This window comes from Rhinoraja longicauda, chromosome 1 (genome assembly GCF_053455715.1).
Source record: "Rhinoraja longicauda isolate Sanriku21f chromosome 1, sRhiLon1.1, whole genome shotgun sequence".
Lineage (NCBI taxonomy): Eukaryota > Metazoa > Chordata > Chondrichthyes > Rajiformes > Arhynchobatidae > Rhinoraja > Rhinoraja longicauda.
In genome coordinates, this window is record NC_135953.1 from 56,994,796 (window position 1) to 57,014,472 (window position 19,677).

General features: G+C 42.8%; 1 protein-coding gene across 4 annotated transcripts in view; it reads left to right on the top strand.

The window, feature by feature from the left end:
- mtmr7b (myotubularin related protein 7b) overlaps positions 1 to 18,839 on the top strand; it is an 80,682-nt gene extending 61,843 nt beyond the window's left edge. For all 4 annotated transcript variants that reach the window (XM_078397873.1, XM_078397883.1, XM_078397852.1 and 1 more), the window contains 4 exons: positions 3,183 to 3,383; positions 6,247 to 6,381; positions 9,429 to 9,555; positions 17,860 to 18,839. In XM_078397873.1, coding sequence (XP_078253999.1) covers positions 3,183 to 3,383; positions 6,247 to 6,381; positions 9,429 to 9,555; positions 17,860 to 18,213 — 817 coding nt within the window. In that variant the 3' untranslated portion in view covers positions 18,214 to 18,839. The remainder of the gene's footprint in view (positions 1 to 3,182; positions 3,384 to 6,246; positions 6,382 to 9,428; positions 9,556 to 17,859) is intronic.
- Positions 18,840 to 19,677: the final 838 nt, after the last annotated feature.

Genomic DNA, 19,677 nt, shown 5'->3' on the forward strand with positions numbered 1-19,677 from the left:
GCCAGCTTGGCCAGGCCTGGTAACCAGCTTGGAGGGATGATGATATTGAACACCGAGCTGTAGTCTATAAACAACAGCCTGACGTAAGTATTTTTATTGTCCAAGCGGTCCAGTGCAGTGGAGATCCAGTGAGATTCCATCCTCCGTTGACCTGTTGTGACGGGAGGCAAACTGTAGTGGGTCGAGGTTCTTGTTGAGGTAGTTGCTATCCAATATAACCAACCTCAAAGCACTTCATCACCACGGATCTGCATTTCTCAGTTTTATTTTGATAGAGTCTGTAACTGCCAATTCCACCCTTCTTCCCACTTTGATTTCTGACAGTAAGCCTCATATTTACCTTGATCATCACATCAAGTCCAGTTCTTACTTTGGACTCTTGAGTAGCAGCATGTCAGCTTGGGACTTTCATAGATTGGAATAACATTCAATTGAAGATTACATTTTTCATATTGCAGAGATCAGCAAACCTCCACCCCATTTGCAATCAGGTGCCACACCCAAGTTCACAAGTTATAGGAGCAGAATTAGGCCATTCGGCCCATCGAGTCTACTCTGCCATTCAATCATGGCTGATCTCTGCCTCCTACTCCCTGCCTTCTCCCCTTAACCCTTGACACCCGTTCTAAGCAAGAATTTGTCCATCTCTGTCTCGAAAATATCCACAGGCGGCCTCCACAGCCCTCTGTGGCAATGAGTTCCACAGATTAACTACCCTCTGACTAAAGAAGTTCTCCTCACCTCCTTTCTAAAAGAGCGCCCTTTAATTCTGTGGCTATGACCTCTAGTCCTAGACTCTCCAACCAGTGGAAACATCCTTTCCACATCCACTCTATCCCTGCCTTTCATTATTCTGTAAGTTTCAATAAGGGCTCATCATATGCTAACCCACTCATTCCTGGAATCATTCCTGTAAACCCCCTCTCCAGAGCCAGCAGGTCCTTCCTCAGATATGGGCCCCAAATTTACTCATAGTACTAGTTTGCTCATGTCTGTTTTGTTTATGTCACCCTTTTTTTTGTGTGCTTTTAAAAAAATTTTTTTTTTAACAGAACTTTTTTAAACAAGTCATCCCTCCCAACCCCCCTCCCACATCCCTCCCCCTGTATTAATCCTTAATAAGAAAAAGAAAGGAAAGATAAAGAAAACAGAAAGATTGCCTGGGTGGTGGAAGTTCTGAACACGCTCCATGGAATTCCAATCAGAATAAACTATTTATATATATGTACTTCTCACCCATAAGGACCAACGAGAATATCACCCTTTTTGAACTTGATGTTCATGTCTCCTATGACATGGTCAGGTCATGGCCTGGAGTGCTCTCTAACTCAGCTGGTAGTGTGACGTAGAATGTTCCTCTTGCTTCATCATAATTGACAGCTGTCAGAGCACAGAGTTGAATCAAAGTGATGCTCTTCTGTTCACCTTTCATTCAGACTTTCAAGGGACTGCTGAGGATGGGCATCCACTCAAGCAGAGAGAACACCACTTCCTCCTTCAAAAGGATGACAGTACTTGCGTGGATCTCTCTGTGATCGTTATCAGAACACAGCAGCATTTCCCTTGAAGCGCTTGTCAATCTTACTGATCCCATTCATTTACTTTAGTGGATGTAGTTATGGCATCTCATCTCCACTGTGAACTGAGCTGTCTTACCTGTTTCCTACATTGTTGAGTGTTCTAAATAACAATCTTGATCTACAGTTTCCTTCCAGCTTTCATCACTGACCCTTGTAAGAGTCATGGATTTCTGAAGGTCATCGCATACAGTGCTGGTCACTTATTCTGTTGTTGTTTCCATTAGATATTTTGTTATTACAAGGTGGATAGCCATTTGAGTAACCAGTTTGCTTAATGAATCATACAACAAGGAAATAGGTCCTTTGGCCCAACTTGCCCATGTTGACCAAGGTGCCCCACCTAGGCTAGAACCATTTACCTGCATTTGGGCCATATCTAAACCTTTCTTGTCCATGTTCCTGCCCAAATGTCTTTTAAATGTTGTTATTGTACCTGGCTCAACTATTTCCTTTGACAAATGTAGGAGCTTTCTTTCATATTGGCCTTTTTTTTGCATCTTTTAAACCGTTTTAATTATTTGGATTTTTATGTTTGCCCAATACATTTTTAGATCCTTTTGATAACCTGTAAAGCTTTAGGTCATTTTGGGAATAAGGCTTCACTGAACCACGAGAAAATCTGACTCTCCTCGGGTTATATACCACTGAGCCCTGGAAGCATGGAGCCCCATGGAAGCCATCTACAAATGAACAGGGAAGGGTTACCAGTTGGGATAACTGTATATCGCCTTTACAAGTCTGTGCACATTACAGTCAAATTGAATTGATTAGGCTTCACCCATTTGCACTGATTGGGAATCTTGAAGTTGTACATTGGATTTTGGGTTTGTCATAAAAGATCAATGGCAGGATTTTTGGATGCCTAATCGCAATGCAGTAAACCCTTGTTATAGCAGACCATGGGGGGGGGAGGGGGAGGGAATGGTGTCCATTATTACCAATTGCCTCTATAAGTGAGTGTAATGTATGGCATTTCATGTGTAGAGACCCAACAATAAAATTTAAGCTGAGCAAGAATTGCATTGACAGAGGTGCCTTCTTTCTGCTGAAACATTAAACCAAAGCCTTACCTGCCCTAAGCTACAAAGCTCCAAGGCAATACACGCTGTGGTGGAGGCAGAAGAAAGCTGTGTGGGTCGGGGGTGGCATCAGAAAATGCAGGCAGGGGCGGTGACGCAAGCACAGCCGAGGAAATGGTGGGGGGAAGACATCGGCATACCAGCCTGGCAATGACGTCCGCCGGTAGGTCTGTCCGCCATAACCAAAATCCATTATAAAGTGGTCTGTAAAAAAACAAGGGTTTACTGTACTTGTATTTCCAAAGAGTATGCTTCTATACCAAAACCATTACTTCATTGGCTGCATTCAAAAGTTTCTCCCATCAATAAATAGTTTTACCTGCACCGTTTTGTTCTATGCAAGGCATTTATTTCTTACTAATATTACTGCATGTGGGTAAAAGTGTACTATCCTAGCAACGAGTGGCTACTCAGTAAATCTTGTTGGAGAATATAGGTGTAAACTATCAGAATGGAGTATTTTCTTTTATATTTTGTCTTCCAACAAGAATCTGACAACTCCACCTTGCCCTTTCATTTCCAGGTGCAGCCACTTGGATGGTGATCCGAGGGAGGTTTCACCAGTAATTGACCAGTTTTTTGACTGTGTCTGGCAGCTAATGGAACAATTTCCTTGTGCCTTTGAGTTCAATGAAAGATTTCTGGTGTACATTCATCATCATGTCTACTCTTGCCAATTTGGTAATTTTATTTGCAACAACAATAAAGAGAGCAAAGAGCTGAGGTAAGATATGTTTTAAATATTGAAAAGCAATGAGAAGCAAACCAATAGATGTTGGATGTCTTAAATAAAAACAGCAAATGCTGGAAATACTCAATAGGTCAGGCTGCACCTATGGAGAGGTAAACAATGTTTCAGGTCATTGACCCATTATCAGAACAAGAAAAATGAATAAAACAAGCATCTTAAACATTTGTCCTGCTCATCTTCGGAAGAAAGTTTTTATTCAATATCACCTTAACATCTGAAGAAGGGTCTCAACCCAAAACGTCACCTATTCCTTCTCTCCAGAGCTGCTGCCTGTCCCGGTGAGTTACTCCAGCTTTTTGTGTCTATCTTCACATAATTCTAGGCAGATAAATCTCCCAGTTCACATCTCAGCGGGAGAAATAAAGATGTACTCGTTTACCCTCAGAAAATAACTTTTAATGGAGAAAAAAACAATTCTGTTCATTCACATTGTCAAATTTGTCCAATTCATATATTTGTGATTAGTTCATTTATTATATGCCAAATGTAAAGCCTGACTTAAACAGTTTAATTGCAAATACATTTTGATACTCATACTCTTGTGCAAACATTGAAACTTTGTTACTAAGCACTTTTATATCAAGTTTTGAAACTTTTACAAATGAGCTAGATATCACTACCTTTTCATTTTATTTTGTAGGGGGACAGAATTTGAACTATTTGGCTCAAATGGTTTTCAACTTATTTTGTTTTGTACTTTATATTTACTGTGGAATATATCTGTTGATTCCAGCTAATCCTCTCATCTGGTGTTAACTTTGTCTGCTTTGAGAATCATTTGGCATCATTAATCCATTTGCAAAAAGGTTCTTCTCTGAATTTTAGCTCCCTCCGGTGGCATAAGTTTCTAGTTATGGAGTGATTGTGTGGAAACAGGCCTTTCGGCCCAACTTGCCCATACTGGCCAACATGTTCCAGCTACATTAGTCCCACCTGCCTGCATTTGGTCCATATCCCTCCAAACCTGTCCTATCCATGTACCTGTCTAACTAAAGATAGACACAAAAACTCAGCAGGACAAGCAGCATCACGGGAGGGAAGGAATGTGTGCTGTTTCTGAAGAAGGGTCTCGACCCAAAACGCCACCCATTCCTTCTCTCCAGAGATGCTGTCTGTCCCGCTGAGTTACTCTAGCTTTTTGTGTCTATCTTCGGTTTAAACCAGCATCTGCAGTTCCTTTCTACACATACCCGTCTAACTAATTTGTGAGGATTCATGTTTAAGATAAATTTTCTACCTCCAATATAAACCTGAGAAAGATAGAATATAATAAATCCAGCTTTAAAAAAAAAGGTAATTTCCTGCTTCTAGGTACACCATCTCAAATTTCTGGATGCAAGAACACAGATTTCTCCAGCTTTTTGACCTGAATAATATTTTTTTGCATTGCCTATTAAGACTAAAATTGATATAGTAAACTCACTATTTATCACATGATGACTTTTAATTTTTAATCTACAATTTGAGAGGGAGAAGATGAAATTGGATGTGTTGGAATTGCAACTGAGCAAGGGGGAGGGGCTTGCCAAAGTTGACTGGAAAGGGACCCTAGCAGGGGTGACAGTGGAACAGCAATGGCAGGAATTTCTGGGAATAATCCGGAAAATGCAGGATTTTTTCATTCCAAAGAGGAAGAAAGATTCTAGGGGGAGGAAAGAGGTGACCGTGGCTGACAAGGGAAGTCAAGGACAGTATAAAATTAAAAGAGAAGGCGTATAACATAGCAAAGATTAGTGGGAAGTCAGAGGATTGGGAAGATTTTAAAGAATAACAGAAGGTAACTAAAAAGGCAATATGGGGAGAAAAGTTGAAATAGGAAGGTAAGCTAGCCAATAATATAAAAGAGGATAGCAAGGGTTTCTTCAGTTATATAAAGGGTAAGAAAGAGGCAAGTGTGGAAGTTGGACCGCTGGGGAATGATAATGGGGAAGTGATAATGGGGAAAAAAGTGGGAACTATAGGCCGCTTAGTCTGACTTCGGTGGTTGGTAAGATTTTGTAAAGGATCCATTATAAAGGATGAGGTTACGGAGTACTTAGAGGTTCACGATAAAATAGGCCAAAGTCAGCATGGTTTTGTGAAGGGGAGGTCTTGCTTGGCACATTTGCTGGAATTCTTTGAAGAAGTAAATAGCAGGACAGACAAAGGAGAGTCAGTAGATGGTTTTTACTTAGATTTTCAGAAAGCCTTTGATAAAGGTGCCGCACATTTGGTGTGAGGTGCCACACGTTGGTTGGCACTGGCCTGTACTCGCTGGAATTTAGAAGAATGAGGGGGGACCTCGTTGAAATATATAGAATAGTGAAAGACTTAGGTAGAGTGGATGTGGAGAGGATGTTTCCACAAGTGGGAGAGTCTAGGACTGGAGGTCATAGCCTCAGAATTAAAGGATGTTCTTTTATGAAGGAGATGAGGAGAAATTTCTTTGGTCAGAGGGTGGTGAATCTGTGGAATTATTTGCCACAAAAGCCCGTGGTGGCCAAGTCAGTGGATATTTTTAAGGCAGAGATAGATAGATTCTTGATTAGTACAGGTATCAGAAGTTATGTGGAGAAGGCAAGAGAATGGGGTTAGGAAGGAGAGATAGATCAGCCATGATTGATTGGTGGAGTAGACTTGATGGGCCGAATGGCTTAATTCTACTCCTATCACTCTTGACCTTATGATTTTTTGGACAAATAAATTTGTGAGTCATCCTTAATACAATATATTCTGCAGATCATTGTTAGTTGGAGATTTAATAACCTTTGTATTTTCTGCTGGATCTTTTTATCAATTCACTCTGGCAGGTGGAAGATGTGTTTAATTGTGTTGAAATTGCTTTCTTTTTTGACAGAATTAAGGAGAAAACTCACTCACTATGGGCTCATCTGTGGAATAATTGTGTAGATTATAAAAATCCTTTGTACAGACAAAATCATAGTCAAACTCAAGGAGTCCTGAGGCCTCACACAGCTCCATCTAACTTCAGGTTGGTGCATTAGTTTAGCATTTCATTATTATTTTACACCACTATCTTTGAGAACAAATTAGAAGGAAAACATGTGTCAATATCTTGCTGTTAATATCCTTGGACTGTCTCAAAACACGCAATAGCTAATGAAATACTTTTGAATTACATCTACTTCAGGGTGGCACAGTGGTGCAGCTGGTAGAGCTGCTGCCTCACAGTGTCAGGGACCCATGTTTGATCCAGACCTTGGATGCACTCTGTGTGAAGTTTTCACATTCTCCCCGTGACCACGTCGGTTTCCTCCAGGTGCACTGGTTTCCTCCTTCATCCCAAAGACGAATGGGTTTGTAGGTTATTAAGCTTCTGTAAATTGCTCCAATCATCCAAATGTGGAATAACATAGAACTGGCCGCGGCACTTTCCATCGCCTGGTGGGGGCTCAGGACCTTCATCGGCCTGCTCGGCTTGGCCCTGGGACTTTCCATCGCCCGGTGGGGGCTTCAAAAGTCGGGAGGCTCGATCGCCTCATGGCACCACGGGAGAAGAATGAGGAGGAGATAAGACTTTTCTTGCCTTCCATCACAGTGAGGGTGTGCCTGGAGCAATCACTGTGATGGCTGTTTGTGTTAAAAATTGTAATTGTGTGTCTTGTGTTCTTTATTGTCTACTGCCGGACCCTGACGTGAGAGGACGCTGGCGCTATTTGTTCGCCGCTTCTCCGTCAGGACAGTGCGTCTGTTTGTTTTTATGTCATGACTGTTTTGTAAAGCGTCTTTGAGCACTTGGAAAAGCGCTATATAAAATAAATGTTTATTATTATTATTGTTATAACTAATGTGAATGGGTAATCGATGATTGGCGTGGACTCGGTAGGCCGAATGGCATGTTTCCATGCTGTATCTTTTAAAATCAATCGTCTATTAATGCTGGCCAACACAATGGGAGAAACTATTTGCAAGTATTCATATAGTGTAATTAGATCTATTACAACCACTCAGAAAGGAAGATGCAACACGTGATCAATTTCTAATTTGAATAGTCACCTAAAAAAGCGCTGTATTGTGGATTTACTGCCTAGATTGCTTGTTCAACTTCTGGACCGTGACTGCCAATTTTACCCAATTATTGCTGGTTAATAATCTCTACCTTGTGTTCTAAACATTTTATTTGGCGAATTGTGTGCCTCTTCTTACTCAGTAGATTTCCAATTGTTTTACTGAACATGAAGCTGTTTTTATAAAATCTTCCCCAATGGGTAATTAGGCATAGAATACTGACTGCAACACCAAAATCCCTCCCAGTCCATTTACCGAATGACCATTATTGATCATTGGCAATGAACATATTGGAGAATGCAAATTTTTAGAGACCATTTTTGTTCACACTTCACCCAAAACTGATAGTTTCACAACTGTCTGAATATTATTTATTGACTGAATATAGTCCCGAAATTACAACATTTTATTGATTTGTGGAAACAAATTTAAAAGGATTTTGGATTATTTAGCGTTTTACTTAACCATACACACACTCATAGAGTGATACAGTGTGGAAGCAGTCCCTTCGGCTCAACTTGCCCACACAGGCCAACATGACCCAGCTATGCTAGTCCCACCTGCCTGCGTTTGGTCCATATCCCTCCAAACCTGTCCTATTCATGTGGCTGTCTAACTGTTTCTTAAACGTTGGGATAGTCCCAGTCTCAACCTTCTCCTCTGGCAGCTTGTTCCATACACCCACCACCCTTTGTGTGAAAAAGTTACCCCTCAAATTCCTATTAAATCTTTTCCCCTTCACCTTAAACCTATGTCCTCTGGTCCTTGATTCACCTACTCTGAACAAGAGACTCTGTGCATCTATCCAATCTATTCCTCTCATGAAGAATCTTTTTATTGACCACATAGAAAGTGCTTGTTGAGAAGTCATCCTGGTATTGTTAATGCTGAACAACAATTTTTACTTCATAACCATTAATTTTCTTTCTTTATCGTAATGTAATATTTGACTTTATGAAAATAGAACAGGGTTATAGATGATTCATCAGATATAAGGGTCATATGACTTCTCTTGTATTTTTGAACTGATACTATTGCAATGTTGGAGAAGGCAGACATGAAGTATGAATAATAGGAAATATGTAAGAGGAAGATTCAGTGCAATCATACTATTTCCTTTTACAAAGTTATTGCTCCAACTCTATATCTTTTCTACAGGGCAGATAAGCTTCTGTGAGACATAACTTCAGAATGCTGAAACAAAACCAGAAATTACTGGAAACAAGTTCACAAGTCCACAAATATTTGGAGTAGAATTATGCCATTCGGCCCATCGAGTCTACTCCGCCATTCAATCATGGCTGACCTCTGCCTCCTTCTCCCCATAACTCTTGACACCCATTCTAATCACTAATTTGTCTATCCTTGCCTTAAAAATATCCACTGACTTGGCCTACACAGCCCTCTGTGGCAATGAGTTCCGCAGATTAACTACCTCTGACTAAAGAAGTTCCTCCTTACTTCCTTTCCAAAAGAGCACCCTTTAATTTACCTGTGTTCCTAGACTCTCCCACCAGTGGAAACATGCTTTCCACATCCACTCTATGCCTTTCATTATTCTGTAAGTTTCAGTGAGGTCCCCCCTCAACCTTCTAAACTCCAGCGAGTAGAGGCCCAGTGCTGTCAAATGCTCATCATGTGCTAACCCACTCATTCCTGGAATCATCCTTGTAAACATCCTCTGGGCCCACTCCAGAGCCAGCACATCCTTCCTCAGATATGGGGCCCAAATTTGCTCACAGTACTCCAAATGCGGCTTGATCAGCGCCTCAAAGAGCCTCAGGAAACACTCAAGGAAAGGCAGCATCTGTAGAGAAAGAAACGGACTTAATGTTTCAACTCTGAGACCCTTTGTCAGAACTTGAATGTAACACTTTCTGTTTCCATAGATGTTGCCAGAGTGCATCATGCGTTTTTTGTTTTTATTTCAGATTTTCAGCGTTGCCAAAATTTGGCTCAAATAATTCCTGGCATTTGGAAATACTAATTGGAGATTGTGTTTTTGCGCAGGTTTTGGAGGAGTATGTACAACCGGTTTGAAAAAGGAATGCATCCTCGACAATCTGTTACCGAATTCTTGATGGCCGTGAAGGAGGAAACACAGCAGCTGGAAGAGGAACTTGAAATGCTAGAGGAGGTAATTATTTTTTAACTTATTGTTAAATGCCCACATAGAGCTTTGTCCTCAAGATTGTGAAAAGAACAACTGAAGAGAATGTAGCTAAAGATTTGGTGAGACACAGGACGGGAAGGGCAACACAAATGGTCAGATACGTTCCATGGATGTCAGGGATAGGGTTTCTCATATTTTAAATAAATGACCTGGACTTATGAAGGAAACAACCGTGGAAATTACTGATGGCTCCATTCATTGAAGCACCAATGATTCTGAAAGATTGCTGGTGGATTGTGGTAAGTGACAGGCAACTAATTTTCAGTGTAATCCAAGAAGTATTTGCTCCATGGAAACAGGCCATTTTGGCCCTTATATTCCATTCCAGTGTTTATACTTCCTCCTTTTATGTTAATACATTCGGTGCTTGGGTGCTGCTTCAAAGGAACTGGCCACCTTTTGTGACTCCAGTTATGTAGATAGACTAGATGGTGTACTCCTGCTCCTATTTCTCGTGTCCTCATGTGCAGTTGGCATAGTTGAGGACTTAATTTTATTGCAACGTCAGATAGCCAGTGGTTCAGCTTTAATTGCAACAAAAGATGAATGACATCTAGGATGATTAAACTTTGATCATGTAAGCACCCTTTACTGCTCTGGGATGACATAGAATAGTACAATACAGGAACAGCTCCTGCGACCCACAATGCCTCTGCCATACATGATGCCGTTAAATTAAATGACGAGAAACGCCAGAGTCTAAAGAAGCCTGCAGGTTAAAACAGTACTTTGCAACGTCCTGGTTGATTACAAGGATGACTGAGGCAATATACTGATGGAGTTTAAGAAAATAACTGCAGATGCTGGTACAAATTGATTTATTCACAAAATGCTGGAGTAACTCAGCAGGTCAGGCAGCATCTCGGGAGAGGAGGAATGGGTGACGTTTCGGGTCGAGACCCTTCTTCAGAATGGAGTTTAGTTTAGTTTAGAGATGCAATGCGGAAACCGTCTCTTCGGCCCACCGCGACAGCGCCGACCAGCTTTTGCTGAACATTAACATTATCCTGAACACACTAGGGACAATTTGTACATTCACCAAGCCAATTTAACTACAAACCTGTGCGTCTGGGAGGAAACCAAAGATCTCGTTGAAAATCCACGCATGGGGAGAACGTACAAACTCCATACAGACAGCACCCGTAGTCCTGATCGAACCTGGGTCTCCGGTAAGGCAGCAACTGTAACACTGCGCCACCATGCTGCCCCTGCTGCCCCAGTAACAGTGGTGTGAAGAGAACAACTCTGCTTTCCTCTCTTTTGATGGCAATATTTGCCCTTCCATTGCTGCCTGTGAGCTGTGGACCCTGCTGTCAGCCATGAGTGCAGCGACCTATGCTGCAACCATGCAGTCTAATGTTGTATCTTTTAGCCTACAAGATACTCAAAGTTGTTCTCCAGTGAGAGTTAACAAACCAACACTTGTCACAATGTAAGCATTGGAGTAGAATGGCAGAAGAGTGTTAGGACAAGCAAAAGGAAACTATATGGGTGACCAGTTTAATATTTCATTTCAACGTGATAAATTTGATTTACAGTTTTAGTTTCAATTGTTTATTTTGTGTAAGCATTTATTTTGGTAATGTGGCCAAGCACATACTGCGCTGGTCAGCAATAGGGATGGTAAAATGGGGATTGTTGGTGAAAAGGGTTTTGAGTTGCACTGACCGACACACCAGCATTGCCAGATAACCCAACCAGGTTACCGCCCCTTTTGCCTTCCCTTCCTCACCTGCTTACTCCTACACAGCAGCTTGCCATGAACTGGTGACAAAGCCTTTGCTCTCATGGAAATGAGATCATGCAGCAAGCAGCACACTGGATGTCTATGACCACTTAAGTTCCACAGGGCTCTGTGCTCTGCCTATGTACAGTATATAAATGACTTGGACATAAGCGTGGATGGGTTGGTGAGTAAGTTTGCAGATGACACTAAGATTGCTGGGGTCGCTGACTGTGAGGAAGGCTATCAAAGTATATGGTATAAAGTAGATTAAATTCAGAAGTGGGCAGAAAATGGCAGCTGGCGTTTAATTCAAATAACTTGGAGGTATTGCACTTTGGGAGGTTTAATGTAAGGGGAAAATATGGCATGAATAGACTTAATTAATGCTCTTAATAAAATTGATGTTCAGAGGGATCTTGGGGACTTAGTCCATAACTCTCAGAAAGTGGCAACACAAGTAACTGAATGGTAAAGAAGACATATGGTATGCTTGCCTTCATTGGCCGGGCTATTGAATATAAGAGTCAGGAAGTCATGTTGCAGCTTAATGGGACTTTGGTTAGGCTGCAGTTGGAGTATTGTGTGCAGTTCTGGGAACTCCAATACAGAAAGGATGTGAAGGCTTTGGAAAGGGTGTAGAGGACCTTTACTCCTCCTCCCAATTCCTCTGTCTAAGCCGCATCTGCGCCCAAGATGAGGTGTTCCATACCAGGACATCGGAGATGTCATTCTTTTGGGAACAGGGGTTCCCCTCTTCCATCATAGATGAGGCCCCCACTAGGGTCTCCTCAATATCCCACAGCTCTGCTCTTGCTCCCCCTCCCCCCAGTCATAACTGGTACAGAGTCCCCCTAGTCCTAACCTTCCACCCCATCAGCCGTCGCTTACAGCACATAAACCTCCAACATTTTTGCCACCTCCAACGGGATCCCACCACTTGCCACATCTTCCCATCACCACCCCTTTCCGCAGTGACCATTCCCTCCATAACTCCCTGGTCAACTAGTCCCTTCCCACCCAAACCATCTCCTCCCAAGGTACAATCCCCTGCAAATGCAGGAGATGCAACACCTGTCCTTATACCTCCCCCCTCAGGTGAGGTAGAGGTTTACTTGCACCTCCTCCAACCTCATCTACTGTATCCTCTGTTCCAGGTGTGGACTCCTATTTATCGGCGAGACCAAGCGCAGGCTCGGCGATCGTTTTGCTGAGCATCTCCGCTCAGTTCAGCTAAACCTACCTGATCTCCCGGTTGCTAAACACTTTAACTCCCCCTCTCATTCCCGTACTGACCTTTCTGTCCTGGGGCTCCTCCATTGTCAGAGTGAGGCCCAGCGCAAATTGGATATTTCGCTTGGGTAGCTTACACCCCAGCAGTATGAATATTAACCTCTCTAACTTCAAGTAGCCCTTGCTATCCCTCTCTACATCCCTCCTCCTTCCCAGTTCTCCGACCAGTCTTACTGTCTCTGATTACATTTTATCTCTGTTTGCTTTGAACAGAGATTTAAAAAAAGCAGCTAACTCCCAGCGAACAATGATCTATTCTACATTTTTCTTGATCTACATTCCCTTTGTCCTATTTTCACACCTTACACTTCCTTATTTATGTATCTCTCTCTCCCCTGACATCAGTCTGAAGAAGGGTCTCGACCCGAAACGTCACCCATTCCTTCTCTCCAGACATGCTGCCTGTCCCGCAGAGTTACTCCAGCATTTTGTGTCTACCAGAATAATGCCTGGATTTGGGAGTATTAGTTAGAGGAAGAGGTTGGATAGACTTGGAATGCCAGGGGGTTGGGGCAAGGCAGTTTTTACAGCATTATGGGCCCCCGGGCAAAGCAGTGTACTGGGGCCCCTACCGTTATTCTCCCCCACCCCCCTTTCCCTACCAGCCCCCCCCCCTGTCGTGCCGGAGAAAAGCACTTACCGAAAAGCACTTAGCGATGGACTTAGGGTGCTACATTGTTGCGAAAAGCACTTACAGATCGCTGTGAGAAGCACTTAGTGACCGAAAATGTTGCGAAAAAAGCACTTATTGAACCTACATTTTTAAAGTAGTATTTATTTATTGCAAGTCACTTAACATACACAGATCAGCATGGGGCCCCTATGCTCGTGGGCCCCCGGGCAAGTGCCCATCAGGCCCATGCGTTAAGACGGCCCTGGGTAGGGGGGAGACCTGATAGAAGTATTTAAATTAATAGAGGTATAGTCAGAACCTTTTTCCTAAGATGGAAATATATACTAGAGGGCATACCTTGAAGATGAGAGGGATAAAGATAAAAAGAGATGCATCGGGCATGTTTTTTTATACAGAGGGTGATGAGTGCCTGTGACATGGTGCAATGGAGTCATACAGCATAGAAACAGGTCCTTCGTCCAACTTCCCCACACCAACCCATGCCCCATCTACACTAGTCCCACCTTCCTGCGTTTGGCCTATATCCCTTTAAAACAATTTTTATCCATGTACCTATTTAAATGCATCTTAAACATTGCAATAGTATCTGCCTCAACTACCTCCTCCGGCAACTCGTTCCATATATAAATATCCCTCAGGTTCCTACTAAATCTTTCTCCCCTCACCTTAAACCTCTGTCCTCTGGTTCTCAATTCCCCAACTCTGGGCAAAAGACTGTGCATATTTCTCTCCTAATTTTGTACATCTCTAGAAGATCACCCCTCATCCTCCTGCACTCCAAGGAATAAAGTCCCAGCCTGCTCAATCTCTCCCGAAAGTTTGGGCCCTTGAGTCTTGGCAATAAGGGGTAGGCCATTTAGAACGGAGATGAGGAAAAACTTTTTCAGTCAGAGAGTTGTGAATCTGTGGAATTCTCTGCCTCAGAAGGCAGTGGAGGCCAATTCTCTGAATGCATTCAAGAGAGAGCTAGATAGAGCTCTTAAGGATAGCGGAGTCAGGGGATATGGGGAGAAGGTAGGAACAGGGTACTGATTGAGAATGATCAGCCATGATCACATTGAATGGCGGTGCTGGCTCGAAGGGCCGAATGGCCAACTCCTGCACCTATTGTCTATTGTCTATAACACCTCATAAATCCTCCCTGCACCCTTTCCAGTTTGACATCTTTGCTATAACATGGTGACCGAAACTAAACATAATTCTCTAAATGTGCCCTCGCCAACATCTTATCTAACTGCAAAATGACCTCCCAACTGCACCAAATACTCTGATGAAGGCCAAAGTACCGAAAGCTTTTTTGACTATCAAATCAATGAGGGGATAAACTGAATTCCTGCCAAGACCTGAAATGCTGACAGTTCCTTTTCACAAATCTTTCCTGACCTGCTGAGCCTTTTCTGCATTCTCTGTCTGTATTTCAGGTTTCTAGTGTCTGCTTTTTTTTAATGTTCAGGAGATCCTGCAAGATTGAATTAAGGGGGCTAGATAGCAAATTAAAATGTAAAACATATCGGATTGTAATCTCTGAGTTACTTCCAGTGCTGCTTGCTGGCAGGTAGGAACAGAAGGGTGGGGCATATGAACAAGTTGCTGAAGTGATGGTGACAGAGGGAGTTTTAGATTTCTTGTTCTACTCTGATAGCTTCCATGGAAGATAGGGACATGAACAAGCCAGGTTTTTCAATTTGTCAAATTTGATTCTTTTTTTGGAGAAAATGTCTGAACGCCTTGATGAGAGTAATGTGGTTGATACAATGTGAACCATACGAAGGCCTTTGAAGTCCCACATGGGAGACTGATCTAAAATAGCTCATTGGCATAGATAGGGTAGACAGTTAGAACCTTTTTCCCAGGGTGAAAATGACCAACACTAGAGGGCATAGCTATAACGCGAGAGGGGGAAAATTTAATGGAGATTTGTGGGGTGAGTTTTTTTGTACAGAGTAGTGAGGCTTTGGCATCATGTTGATCACTGGTTCAATGATACTTTATTGTTGCATGTATCTAGATACAGTGAAATGCTTTTTTTTGCATTCAACCTGGTAAAATCATATTGCACCACCCCTGGAATGTATTGCCAGGGTTGATGGTGGAGGCAAATACTGTATGATTGTGGAGTTTAAGAGGCTTTTAGATAAGTACATGGAAGCACAGAGAATAGATGGATATGGATCATGTGCAGGCAGATGAGATCAGTTCAGCTAGCTATGTTTGGCACAAATATTGTGGGCCGAAGGGCCCATTCCTGTGCTGTATGTTTCTATGTTCAATGAATTCTCACTCACTATCTATGAATCCATGCAAGTGTGTGTTTGCTGTGTCTTACTGGCAATATTGGTAAGCATGGTGATATTTATCCAGAACTCTTCCCTGGCGTGATCAGTGAACGGTTTTACCATGTGGTGGATTGCATTTGATTTCTTTGCTGCAAGTAGTGAAATATCAATAGTTGGTGTGCATCTGAAGTCAGGATCTGGAATGCGGATACGTTTTCAACCGAACATGGGTCCGAGTGTGGGGTAAGTGTATGAAGCACCAGAAATCAGCAACTTAAGTAGAGTTATGGCTTGAGCTGGAATGCATGAATGCTTCAGATTGTTTTCCCTTGGTCATATCTGTGGGGTTTTGCTTGCCACCCATGGGAAATCCATGCCCCAATTCCTTGTGTAATACAAGGATTTGTTGACTTGCCTTTGTTAGTTAGGACATAGAATATAAAGGGGAAAAAGGTTATGGCACAACTTTATGAATACTTAAATTAGATTACAGCTATTATATTGTGTGCAGTTCTGGTCACACTTCAGGAAGGACATAAATAAAATGTATGTATGTATAAACATTCATTCCCTCCACCACTGGCACACTCCAGCTCTATTGTGTACAATCTCCAAAATGTACTCCAGTACCTCTGCCAGGCTATTTCACAACACACCCAAACCCACCTACCTCTAAAGACAAGGGAGACAGAGTCATAAACACCACTACCTGCAGGTTTTTTCCAAGTTGCACACCATCCTTCATGTTGTAATTCCACCACTCCCTCTTTGTCATTGTTGTAAAGCCTAGAAGTCACTCGCAAAAATCAGAGTAACAGCAGCAGCAGCAGGACTAAAGTAGTGTCAGAAGGTGGCTAACCCATACCACCTTCAAGACAAGTGGGGATGGACATAAAGGCTATCCCTGCCTGCAAGGCTCACATCCTTTAAAGTGAGCTTAAAACAAAAGCTCGTTCCTGTATTTTTCACCAACATGCCACTGTTCCCTTAGAATTATTCCAAAGGGGTGAAGGTAGAAAGTGAACCAATGAAGATATAGGGGAACCGTGGAGGCTGTTAACTAGCTGTGTAATAAACATAGCACCAGGACAGGCCCTCAGCCCACTACATCTGTGCCAAACTTGCCAAGACCAACTCTTATCTACCAGCACATAATCCTTATTCCTTCATTGCCTGAATAATCTTTATTCCTCCATGTGACAATAAACGACCTTTGAATATCCATATGCCTATGTAAAGTCTCTTAAATGCCACTATCGTATCTGCCTCAACCACCTCTGACTTCCAGCAGCAGCGACTTCTGGGCACTCACCACCCTGCGTGGGGAAAACAATTGTCCCTCATATCTCCATTAATCTTTGCCCCTCACACCTTAAAGCTATGCCCTGATATTTCTATCCTACGAAAAGGGTTCCTAGGATGGATTGTTTACCAAATCTATGCATCTCATAATTTTAGATACTTCTATCAGGTCTCCCTTCAAAGGTAGACACAAAATGCTGGAGTAACTCTGGGTCAGGCAGCATCTCAGGAAAAAAGGAATGGGTGATGTTTTGGATCGAGACCCTTCTTCAGACCGAAACGTCACCCATTCTGAGTTACTCCAGCATTTTGTGACTATCTTCGATATAAACCAGCATCTGCAGTTTTTCACCTAGGTCTCCCTTCAACCTCCATTGTTCCAGAAAAAGTGATCCAAGTCTGTCCAACCTCTTCCTGTAGCTGATATTCCTAATCCAAGCATCATTCTGCAAAGCCTCCTGTGCAGCCTTTCAAACCAGCCACATTCTTCCCATAATAGGACAAACAGACCTGCACACACTACAGCAAATGCGACCAAAGTCCTATAAAGCTGCATCATGATTTACTCTTATACTCAATGCTCTCAACAATGAAGGCAAATGTACCTTATGCCTTATTTTCAACACACTATGTACTTGTGTTGCCACTTTCTGGGATATGGATTTGGACCACAAGATCCTTCTGCTTAATAGAGGGTACATACAATAGGATAAATGTGCACAACTATGTCAAAAAGTGCATAAAAGTAAGGAAATGGAAGGAAAGGGCATTTAATATTGGAAATTAGGGTCAATAGTTTAGTGATGGATTCAATGGCAAAATTAGAGAACAAAGTGTGGCTTTTTAGCAAATACAATTAATCTTGCAAGAATTTAACATCAATGAAACAGATCTGCTCCCACGATTCTCTTTATTTAACATGCTATAAAATTGTTCTCAGCCATACCATTATAATTCTTGTGCTTTCATTTGAACAGCGATTTGGTATTTAAAACTAAATAAAATCTTCCTTGACATGCAACTTTGATTATTTTTAACAGAAGTTAGAAATTCAAGATAAATCCCATCTGAAGAACAAAAGCGAGAAAACCAAACTTTCTTACAAAATGGAGATTTCTGATCAACACTTAGCCAATACGCCTCAGGATTATACAAACAATGGCAGACCATTCCCTTCTAGTAGCCCTTCACAAGGACATGAAGATTTGGATTCTATAATTCTAACACACAGCATGAAGCATTCAGATACTGATCTTTCTGCTAACAGTGATCAAGAATCAGGAGTCGCTGACTTGAACTGCAGATCACCAAGTGGTGGTGACTTCCTGTCGAGTGAAGAGGGCAGCAAACCTCTGTCAGAATACTCCAATGAAGCTGCCTTTGCTGTTGCCTGAGAACCTGGTACACATAGTTAAAAAAGAACACTTTGCAAAGAGAAGGTGCAATTTACATGCTTATTATATGCCAGTATGTGAGACACTTGTAGATTTTTAGGACAGTTACAATTTATAGCTTCAAATCCCATCTTATCTTAAATATATAGGATCTATATAGTCATTACTCAAAGCAAGTAGTAAATCTTTTGGTTGGAAGGAACAGAAAGCAGAGCACGATTTTTTTCTAAATCTATTTATTCCTCTAGCTCCTGTTTTATAAAGAGGGTTAAAATTGTTGCGTTTATGGTCAAGGCCTATGCAAGCTATAACAGGCGATCATTTAAAAATAAAATATTTTTTGCCAGCACTGAGGTGCAAAGTGTTTCTTTGCACCTCAGTGTCCAATTTCCATCCTGCCCTTAAATATACCTGGACTATCTCTGACATCTCCCTCCCGTTTCTGGACCTCACCATCTCCATCACAGGAGAAAAATTAGTGACGGACATTTATTACAAGCCCACCGACTCGCACAGCTATCTGGACTACACTTCTTCCCACCCGGTCCCCTGCAAAAAGTCTATCCCCTACTCCCAATTCCTCCGTCTACGCCGCATCTGTGCCCGGGATGAGGTGTTTCAGACTAGGGCTTCCGAGATGTCCTCGTTTTTCAGAAAACGGGGCTTCCCCTCCTCCATTATAGATGAGGCTCTCACTAGGGTCTCTTCTACATCCCGCAGCTCCGCTCTTGCTCCCCATCCCCCCACTCGCAACAAGGACAGGATCCCCCTCGTTCTCACCTTCCACCCCACCAGCCAGCGGATCCAACATATCATCCACCAACATTTCCGTCACCTACAACAGGACCCCACCACTGGCCATATCTTCCCATCCCCTCCCCTCTCTGCATTCCGCAGAGACCGTTCCCTCCGCAACTCCCTGGTCCACTCGTCCCTTCCTACCCAAACCACCCTAACCCCGGGCACTTTCCCTTGCAACCGCACGAGATGCAACACCTGTCCCTTTACCTCCCCCCTCAACTCCATCAAAGGACCCAAACATTCTTTCCAGGTGAGACAGAGGTTCACCTGCACCTCCTCCAACCTCATCTATTGCATCCGCTGCTCTAGATGTCAACTCATCTATATCGGCGAAACCAAGCGCAGGCTCGGCGATCGCTTCGCTGAACACCTGCGCTCGGTCCGCATTAACGCCACTGATCTCCCGGTGGCCCAGCACTTCAACTCCCCCTCCCATTCCCAGTCTGACCTCTCTGTCATGGGCCTCCTCCAGTGCCATAGTGAGGCCCGCCGGAAATTGGAGGAGCAGCACCTCATATTTCGCCTGGGCAGTTTGCGGCCCGGTGGTATGAACGTTGACTTCTCCAACTTCAGATAGCTCCTCTGTCCCTCCCTTCCCCTCCTCCTTCCCAGATCTCCCTCTATCTTCCTGTCTCCACCTATATCCTTCCTTTGTCCCACCCC